General features: G+C 36.4%; 1 protein-coding gene across 1 annotated transcript; it reads right to left on the bottom strand.

Moving 5' to 3' along the window:
* Positions 1–2,575: 2,575 nt before the first annotated feature.
* LOC126550036 (zinc finger protein Noc-like) lies at positions 2,576–6,887 on the bottom strand. The gene is made up of 2 exons (XM_050200811.1): positions 6,561–6,887; positions 2,576–4,913 (listed from the first exon to the last, which is right to left on the bottom strand). Exons 1-2 carry the CDS (start codon positions 6,627–6,629, stop codon positions 3,399–3,401), a joined length of 1,584 nt encoding a protein of 527 aa, XP_050056768.1. The 5' UTR covers positions 6,630–6,887; the 3' UTR covers positions 2,576–3,398.
* Positions 6,888–10,682: the final 3,795 nt, after the last annotated feature.

Raw genomic sequence — 10,682 nt, 5'->3', positions numbered from 1 at the left:
ATATCGTCATCTCTCGGAGTAGGTATTATTATAAAAGTCGATTTTAATTATTCTCTAAATAGTATATTTATATTGAGTCAATAATAAATTCACGTACGTGTTAACGTTCGGATACCGGTGATGACTGTTGTCTAGGTTTTCACGGACATGACGAACGATACATAAGTCGGTGAGTTTTCTTTCGTATAGCTATTACACAGTTGACACCTAATATTTTCGGTAGTCTCGTGTGATTTCTCTAAAACTCAATAAATTCCATCTTTAAAATAATACATCACACTAATACTGCAGTTATATTATAATGGTTTTTTAGTCGAACGTTATAACGATATAATAATGTGATGTACTCATCCGACGTGCTATTTACTGGAAAAAATCATACCTATATCTACTGTACAAATATAGTGGTTTGATATCATGTCATCTACAAGTTAAAATTAAAATGTCCTTACCGTTTTAATGCAGTATATAATATTGTCAATTTTTTCTCTTTATTATAGTATGTATATAGATACCAGCTGGTTTATGTATCTAAGAAATTATTCAAATACATTTTCTGCAAAGTTGAACGGTGCGTCATCGCTCTTCCTAGAGAGTTGGGTTACTAATATTATGTATTATGTTAATTACATCGCGTGTTGTAACGTTACTATATTAGTATTTTGACGTGTCTCCGGAGCGTTTCTATATATCGTTTCGAGTTTAGACACTGTTATTATGTCGATGCATGTAGTCGATATTATAATATGTTAACTTATTAATTATATGGTGCGTAGGTAATCCACGCAAATTACTAAGACTAATAATATTTTAAACTTTGTAAGCTAAACGTCTGATATATATCATTATTATCTATTAAAATTGCACAAAATGTTAGAGTGGACCCAATATAGCTGATAGTTCAATACAGATACCGTATGTATAGATGCCCGAGATACCGAAGTACGCCTCCTTCGTTCTTTCAAACCGAATAGTTGTCGATACCTTTAATCCCATTGCAGTCGAGGAGTGCAGTGTTATATAGTTGTTGGCTATTCCCACGAACCGGTCTTGTGAACCTGGTTGTCGTCGCAGAACCGATGTAAATAAAGTTTTCTGAGTTATATTTTACAGATTCCAGAAACTTATACGACCTGCGTTCAAACACAATCGAACACGACGACATAGCTACGCGAATACATATTATTATATAGACGTATTCGAGTTTAAAATTTAGTACCCACCTAATAAAATAAAATATACTCTTCGTGCACCAGCATCATCTGTGTGTATTCCTGTTGCAATGTTCTCCAGGGTAGTATTGTATACAGTCGAACGGCGGCGGAATACCATTCGAACCATTAAATATATTATTATTATTATTGTTTATGCGACGGCGAAACGTATTAAGATTCGTCTGTATCATTACACGTAATAATAATTAGCAGTAAATCGATACAGGTAATATGTCAAGGATCTTTGTGATCAAAACCTAATTAATAGCACGTTAAAATAATGGCTATACGTACAAAATATAATATATACCGTACGCTATAAACCGTTCTCGCATTCTGTTACCCCGAACGGCGAATTCGTCTCGTGCGAATCTGATACGCATACACTGCAGTAGCGACGAGTCGGTAATCTGTAGACTATTGCAGTATATTTATTTTAGCTGTTATAATTCGCTTTAAATTTTAAACCGCAGAGAGCGATGCGGCAGATAGCGTTTATAACGCATTAAATACACGAGTGCCCACGATTATTACCTATTTACGACCGGTCGCAAACCAGTACCCTGGTCGTGTGGCACCTGAAAACCCGGTGCTTTTGAAAACCGACTGCCGGCCGACGAGCTGCAATTAGCCGCACGCGGAGGCGCCAAAGGTGACTCCGGTAATTGTAGGCGCCCGGCCGTGTCGGTCTCGTCCGAGAACGCACACTCTTCCCTCCGATAACAATATATTATAATATTAAAATATATTATAATATACGCTGACGATCCCGTCTAATGGGGCGTTGTTTAATGAATAATGCATATATCATACCGTCGTGTTGTCAGAACTTTTAAAGCGCAACGTTTTACGATCCGCCATGACAACAATAATATGTACTTTTAAACACTTATTTATCAGACGCAATAAATATTAACGACAACATTTATTAATTTCTCGTATTATGTGCGAGAAAAAGCAAATACCTAAGCTCAAAACCGTCTATAGACAAGGAAACTTACGTTTTTTTGATATACCTCGGTGTATTTTTAGTTTTCACATTTCAACATTCTAAGATTTTGCGGAATATAATTTTTAGCAAAAAATCAAAACTCCAGCTTCTCTTCGGTGTGTACTAGTGAGGATGAACTCTCGTGCGTCTACGTGGTTGTCAGTATATAAGCACTATAATAGTTTAATAATGTTAAGTATGACGCTGAAGTGCGAGTGATATCGTGAGAGTATGCGCTCGCACAATGCAGTATTGCAGGATACCGTGCGGTTAACACGGTTAAGTAGCAATCCACGTTCATAATATTATAATAATATGTTAATATAGGAAACAGACGATTGACGTCTGATTGAAACAAAAACCCAAAGAATTACGTTTTAGTTTAACGTTTATTTTTGACACAAATATTATTTTGTACACAAGTAGGTAAATAATAATAATAATAATAATAATCTAATGTAATATAATATATTACGGTGTGTATAATATAAAACGTCGACGATAAATCACACACGCCGCCGGTATTAAATTAAAATAACAACGAGGTCGTAATAAAATGAAAAAAAAATAAAATAAAATAAAAACGAGAGAGAATACTACTAATAAATAACTCGTAAATCAATAAAATACATATTATATAGTGTCGGTGTGGTGGCATTGCATGATGCGACGTCTACAATAATAATTAACGAAAAAAAAAAAATTTAAAAAAAAAAACACAATATAATAATAAAAATAAAAAATCATCGCATCCCGCGAGACCGGCGAGGAGGGTACGACACAATTACACGAAACAATAATAATAAATTAAATAAAATACATCACATATTTTATAATAATATTATTATACACACATATAATTATACGCGCGTACACGGTCACACGGGCGCGCAAACACAAGCATGAGACGGACTTCCCGCGGGTTGCCCTCCCCCCCCCCAAAAAAAACATACTTATAATAATATCGTTATAATATATAGTAAGTCGGTGGACGTGCTCCGTCAAAAAAAATGACGACGATTATAAAACGTATAACGAAACTCGTCGTCCGCAAACGATCGGCTGCAGAGACGGACAGAAATTTAACATAATATATAAATCGACCGGACGATTTATTATAACATTATAAGCGCTATCACAGTGTCACTATATCGATGTAATAATAATAATATTATATGATTTTTGTCGTCTCGTTAACGGCTGACCGTGGCCGCGGACGCGTCACCGCGGGGCGAGTACAGCTGTTGGTGATGGTGATGGTGGTAGGCCGCAGCGGCCGCCGCGGCCGAGGACGGCGGCGGCGGCGGGTAACAGTACGCGGCCGTCGGGTTGAACGCGCTGAACGGCGACGGCGGCATCATGGACGGCGGCGGTTTGCCGTAAGCGGCCGCGGACGGGTGGTGGAACAGGTGCCGCGACAGGTGGCTGTTGTACGCCGAGAACGCGGCCGCCGTGGTGGGCGACATCGGTCCCGCGGCGCCGGCGGCCATGCAAGCGGCCGCGGACGAGACGGCGCTTCCGGCGCCGCCGCCGGAAGTGTGGGTGCGAATGTGCTGCAAGAGTTCGTCGGACGTGCTGAAGCTCTTGCCGCACAGCGACGGCACGGCGGCCGCTTCGGCGGCGGCGGCCGAGGTCGGCGACGACGATTGCATGTGGCCGCCGCCGGGTATCACCCAACTGCAAGTGTAGGGGCGGGCGACGGGGGCGTAGAACGCGGGCACGGAAGCGGCGGCCATCAGCGAGGACAGGTACCGCTGGTGGTCGCACTGCACGCAACCGGCCGGACAGGCGCCGGCCGCGGCCATCATCGGGTGGTATTGGGTGGCGAACGCCAGCGCGGCCGCGGCGGCGGCGTGGTGCTGTTGCTGTTGGCCGCAACCGGAAGCCGGGCCGCCGCACATCGGGTCTTTGCAGTCGGACGGCGACGGTTTTCCGGCCGAGGCGGCGGCCAGCGACACGGCGGTCGGCATCCACGGGGCGCCGGGCAGGTACGTGTGCCGGAAGGCGGCCAGCGGGTCCGGTTTGTACGGCGAGTGGGCCGGCATCGGCGGCGGCGGGCAGAAAGCCTTGGCCGTGGCGCCGTGCATCACTTCCAGTCCGGACCGGATGATCGGGTTGGTGGACGGGTCGGACGCCGCCGCGGCGGAAGCGGTGGACGCGGCCGCGGCGGTTTCCGACGAGGAAGCGGACGACGACGACCGACGGCTGCTCTTGTGGTGCGCGCCGTACTCGTCACGCGGCGACGCGGACTTGCGCTTCTTGCCGTGACCGCTTCCGTTGTCTTCGGAACTGCTGCTCTTGGGCCGGCACTCGTCGTCGTTGTTGTTGTTGTTGTTGTTGTTGTGGCCGGAATGCAAGTTCAGACCGTAGGGCGAAGAGTGATGGTGCTGCTGCACGGCGTGATGCGGCGACGGTGTCAACACGGTGTTCTCGTACGGTTTAAAGTTCAACTTTGCCGGTTTGGGAGGCTCTTCCATGTAGTTGTTGTTGTGGTTCCGGTGGTGTTTGGCGGCCGAGTGGCCCAAGTACGCCGAGGCGGCGGAGGCCGGTGACGCGCTGTGCGGCCGGTCCGCGGCGGCGGCCGTGGCCGAGACGGGAGCGGCGGCCGCGGGTTTTTTCGACTTTGCGGCGGCCGCCATCGGCGGGTCGGCGCCGATCTGGCTGCAGGTCCTCACCAACATGGCTAGCGGGCTTGTCTTGGAATCCAACTGTAACAGGCAAAAGGAAGAAATCGGTAAGTCGACGGGCGAGCAACAGGTCATGCGTTTATAAGTATTCGCTTTGCGATTATTGGGAGCAGTTGTTCGGTTATTAGGAGGAGAGAGTACCGTTTAAATCTAAATCAGAGTTAGCGACTGGCTAAGTCGTTTGTCATGACGTCTGACTTATACATCGCGTTCTGATCGACTGTGTGCCTAAATCGTAGTGTCAAAAACACGATCTACCGGGAATTTTCCAGAGTTAGGTTTATACCGAATTTTGAAAACGACAGACGACATACAACTATGAATCCCCTTTAGTAGCAGATTGTATTTTGCACCACTGATCGTCGAGGGAGAAACCGAAAACGAATTAATACGATCAAATTTTTTCAACCGACAGATGAAATAATAATATAAAATTAGAATATCGACGTATTTAAAATGATTTAATAATATTACAATTCAATTAAAACAGCTGACATAGTACTAGAACTCGATATATCGTGAAAATATATTTCCAGTGCTGACGATTTTGACACTTTCCCCCCAATCATAATAAATGTATTGACGATACCAATTAATACATGATAATGTTCGTCGAAGTGTAAACAAATGTGGTGTGTAACAATAGTCGGCTGTCGACGCCGCTGATGGCATTAGCTCACATGTTAAAAATTCTTATAATAGTACACGTCTATTAGATGACATTATGTCATTTTATTGATTTGGAGTTTGTTAACTAAAAAAAACAACAAATTAGTAGATCAACGTTGCCCGTGACAAATTACCCTTCCTCAAATTGATTGACAAGTAGCTGGTAGGTATTTACGTCTCGGTAGGAAAAATAAATAAATCACATCACGTGAAATCGATGTGTATAATAAATATAATATATATTATTTTAGATTTTATTCATTATAATAATATAATACAGTATATTATTGTAGATGTGAATTATGAACAGTGTTAATCTATTACATTATCTCGCTACCTTGTAAACATTTCACATGTTAACACGTCTAATTAGTGATTTATTTATCTACATAAACTACCTATAGGACATATAGCGGTTACATAAAACTGATTTTTTTGCCACCTATTTAATTATATAACTACTCTAAAGTCTAATAATATATTATATAACAATTGATATAGCAATTGAGAATTTATGATGTATTTTTCACATTACTCTAATTGACATTTTCATTTTAATAGCCGTTTTTTATATTTTATTCGAACATTTTAAATCGATCTATTATTGTAAAGAATACAAATAAAACTAAATTATAAAGGTAGGTACGTATATTCAAATTCAAATGTATAAATTTATATTTAAATTCAGTTTTTAAAAAAAAAAAATAGGTACATTATTATTACGGAAAATTAGCAATGAAGCAGTAATCATAACATAATAGAGTTAATATCTTTCATTATGATTGTAACGTGGGTATAATAACACTTGATTGTTTTTAATAAATTCGATCGATTTACCGGGAATATAATGTAGCCTATGTCGGTTGTACCTAAATTTAAAGAATATAGACATGGGGACTCGGGTTCCAAATTAAAAGCATTTTAAAAACCGTCAACATTAATTTGAATTTAAATAAAAATTTCGCGTAATATACTAGCAGATAAAATATTTATATTTACCGAAGCTAAAGAAGTATCTTGTATGTACTGGTACTGATTGCTCTCCGAATTAGAATCCATGATTGCCATAGTAAACGGCCAAACGATCCGAACACACTAATTCACAAAACGTCTTGCTCGAATAAAAAAAAAAAACCAACAAATATTTTCTTTTTTGAAAAAAAAAATACGATATTATTTTTATGTGACTGAAGGCCTGAGTTAAGTATAGAAAAAACTTCAAGCGAGCATAAAAATAAAAAAATCGCACAGCACAAGCACGACGAACAGAGTGCGACCGGTAAGAACGTCATACAGGAACTGGCAACTACTGAACGCCTATGTCGACGGGAGCGCCGGTACACAAACGAGAGGACAAGACGTATTTTCAAACATTCGACCGACGCGCACTCCAGCGGGGTCTTGCCCACGATACAATATTTTTAGCTGCACGATAACTATTGTACGGACGAATAAACATTACTATTTTTCTGTATTTTCCGTTTTCGATTTACTTTTCGACTATCCATCGTGTTTTATTCACTCGTACAGTCAAAACACAAACATATACGTGGCTAACGCATAAATCAAATAATACTATGTAAACGTAACATATTATTATTAATTTTTAATAATAAGTAATAATAAATACAATATATTTTTTTATAATATCAATTAGTATAATATTATAATAGATAAACATTTTTTATTACAATTTAATAGATGTATTATCATCGCTTATAAACAAAAACAATACATCATTCATTTAAGGCGTACCTACCTACAATTTATGGTACAGATAACCAACGTGTGTATTTTATTTGAAAGAAACATTTTGACCAATAATTAGTAATGATTATTAATATTATAACGTGACGTACCTAATATAGATATAATTGACGATCGAGGAAAAATATAATTGCACTAAAGATTTTTCTTTGATCGCAGTTCTTTTAAAAAAATGTAAAAATATTATTAATTAATTCATAATTTTAAAACAAACATGTATAATAATAACATTCAAGACAAAGATAAAAATTAAACGAGACGAGGAGAAGAATGTTCATCAAATATTATTTGAGCGACCCTCTCTCATGCCCTCTTTTTTTTCATTCTCTCTTCATCTGATAGAGTCCATCGGCACACGTCAAGTAGGCGGTGGTACCACCCAAGGCGCGTGTTGACAGCAGCAGATGTACTCCTCTTACAAGAACCGTCGGCGGTGGCAATCTTCTTTGTTGACAGCAATAAGGCGGCCGTCACGAAGTCAGTTCTCGCGTACATGTGCCACAATTACGTGTCACTAAGTCCAATTTTTTTTTTCCTGCTGGCAAAAGCAACACAAAATTATATTTTAATTATTATAAAAAAATATTAGTAGGTAAAAACTGTTAAACTCTATGACTATTATTATAATATTATACGTATAAATCAAATGATAGGTATCTACTTAAAACGGAAAAAAAATGTTGATATTAGGTATATAAAATATGCCTTAAGAGTTTAGGAACAATTGACTTTTAAATATTTAGTTATTCAAAAATAATAATACTGTCTCTAATTTTAATGTTTTATTAATAATATATTTTATACATGCTGTACTTTAATAATTAATTATTATATATTTTTTTATTATACTTATTAGTTTATAGGCTGTTAAGTTGAACGATAAACAAAACATTTAATTGTACAGCTAAATGTTTTTTAATACATGGAATTATACTTATACAATTGTTGGGTGTTATAACAAATTCAAATAATGGCTCCTTGGTTCGGTTATCGTTGAATGTGGTTTATGCGATAATATTATATCGGTTATATTAAGAAATTATTTTGAAAACATTATATAAAAAAGAGAAATAAAACAATAATGAAAAAAATGTTAGCAAACACAATCTCAGCAATTTTAGGATGAGCCTATAGTTGCATTTTAAATGATTCTTATTGTTCCTAGAATAATGTAATGATTGTAATTATTTTAAAATTAAAAAAAAAAATGTATAATATATAATATTATAATGTAAAACCGTAACGAAAGATTGTATTGATGAAAATTACTGTTAACTGTTTAATGCGTGTATGTCCGCTATGAATAGTAGCTGCAGTAAATATATGTTTTTATATTTTATATCTAATTAAAGTGATTTATTGTACTCAATTTATTATCTTATATTAAATAAATGGTATATGTTATGTTAATAATAAAAATATATTATGTACTGAACAGTTGAAAATAAAAGTTACAGCCGCATAATTGAAAAGGGTACTTACATAAATATTAGTAGGTTTAAAAAACGTACGAACTGTGCTGTGTAAATAAAACGGAAGTCAAATTATTCAACTTTGTGGAAGGTTTCGGGCATATTTCACAACCTTTACAGCAACAAAATCATCACTGATGGAGGAGTCTAAATGTGAAATGTACTAGGGGTTAACCCGTGTCAGCGATAATTGACGTATGACCGCGGGCAAGCATTAGAAAACAAGTCAATGCTTAAAACTTTGCCATCAATAAATGTCAATTTTACAGCACTTTAATTATTTAATGAAATACTTGGGGAGAGTAATATTTTTATTTTTTGGAGTTTAAAATGCATATTTAATTTTAAAAACGTTTACGCTGTTTGACTTCTACAAGTATAAATTATTTTACAAGAACGTCACAGAAATGTTACCGCTAAGCAAACGTATTTATTTTATTTTGTTTGTGAATGGCAAACCATTAGTTATGAAATACACCGTTTTAATAACTGTTTAGTTTTTCCAGGTAGATTGACAATTATTTAATATCGATCAGTTATTGAAAAGTAACAGGCGATTTTTTACAAATCGTATATAATATATTATGTAATATGTAGATTATATATCTAGGTATAACGGAACAAAAAAAAAATTGCCTTTTCTTATGACAAAAATTATATTATATAACAATGTACCATTCAACATTTCATTATTTTTTTTTAACGAATATAGGTTCTGCAGACTACTTGGAATTAAACACCACTATTTTTATAAGCTCCATATTTACAAGTGACAATGTGTACCTTACATTCTAAGGACGTGTAAAGAAAAAAAATATAATAAAATCGTTGGATAAAGACAACAATGAATCATTCAAACGGAAATATAAAAATGATTAGGGCGTAGGTAGTAATTGTATATGTATATGACGTATGTATCATAAATTACGATCACCTTTATGAAACCGACGTACAATCTGTACACGCGTACAACATCTGTAGTCTTGTAAATATTCATAATAATATTGCTAAAATATAGTATTTATGACAAAAATAAAAAGACTACAATAGGTATTGAATACCGGTCGTCTCACTTCACTAAACTTGGAATAGGCATCATCGTAGTGCGTTTCTTTATCAAGTTTAAATAAGTTTGGTTTTAAACGGTACTCGCTTATCTGTAATAGAACTTATATATTCGTTCACAGTCTTTACTTCTTGAATATCAGGCTTATTTATGTTTCTTCAAATAGTTCCATTGAAAATTATAATTGAAACATTTGAAAAAATTACATAGTCATTCAAAATATTATTTAGGACGAAATTCCATAAAAGTTAAATGCCGTTAAATACCTACATAAGAATTTTTGAGTAGGTACTAACCGAAAATGTATTTATAAAAACACTCAAAAGTCAGAATCCAAGAGTTTTTAAGTACAACGTGATTATTGACCCACTAAAATTAAATTTTTACCTCGGAGAAAAGTATAGAAATAAGTTGGATTTTTCTCACACATTTATTACATTAGTGTAATAAATAAGTGAACAGATTGATTATTCTAAAATTTTTATTGGTTCTGTAACTTCTAGGACAAAAATTATCTATGAAATTAGTGTATTAATTTTATTCTGCCAAGAAACCGTTCTTGTGATATAGTTACTTTTTTCAGTATCAACCTATCAACAATACAAGTAAGTATTTAATATCTGTATTTACAATAAATATGAATGTATTTACATTAATTTTATGAGAATGTATGTTTTCCATCATAATAATTATAGTATTCACATCATCTCTTCATCAGTATAAAATTTAATAACACACGTAGGTATACACTGAAGAAATATAAAAAAAAAATAAGTACCTAATACAATTTTGTACTTTTAAGTACTAACTTGATCC

This window comes from Aphis gossypii, chromosome 2 (assembly GCF_020184175.1).
Source record: "Aphis gossypii isolate Hap1 chromosome 2, ASM2018417v2, whole genome shotgun sequence".
Classification (NCBI taxonomy): domain Eukaryota; kingdom Metazoa; phylum Arthropoda; class Insecta; order Hemiptera; family Aphididae; genus Aphis; species Aphis gossypii.
Note: the sequence above shows the minus strand (reverse complement) of the source record. Positions and strands in the feature narration are given on the sequence as shown.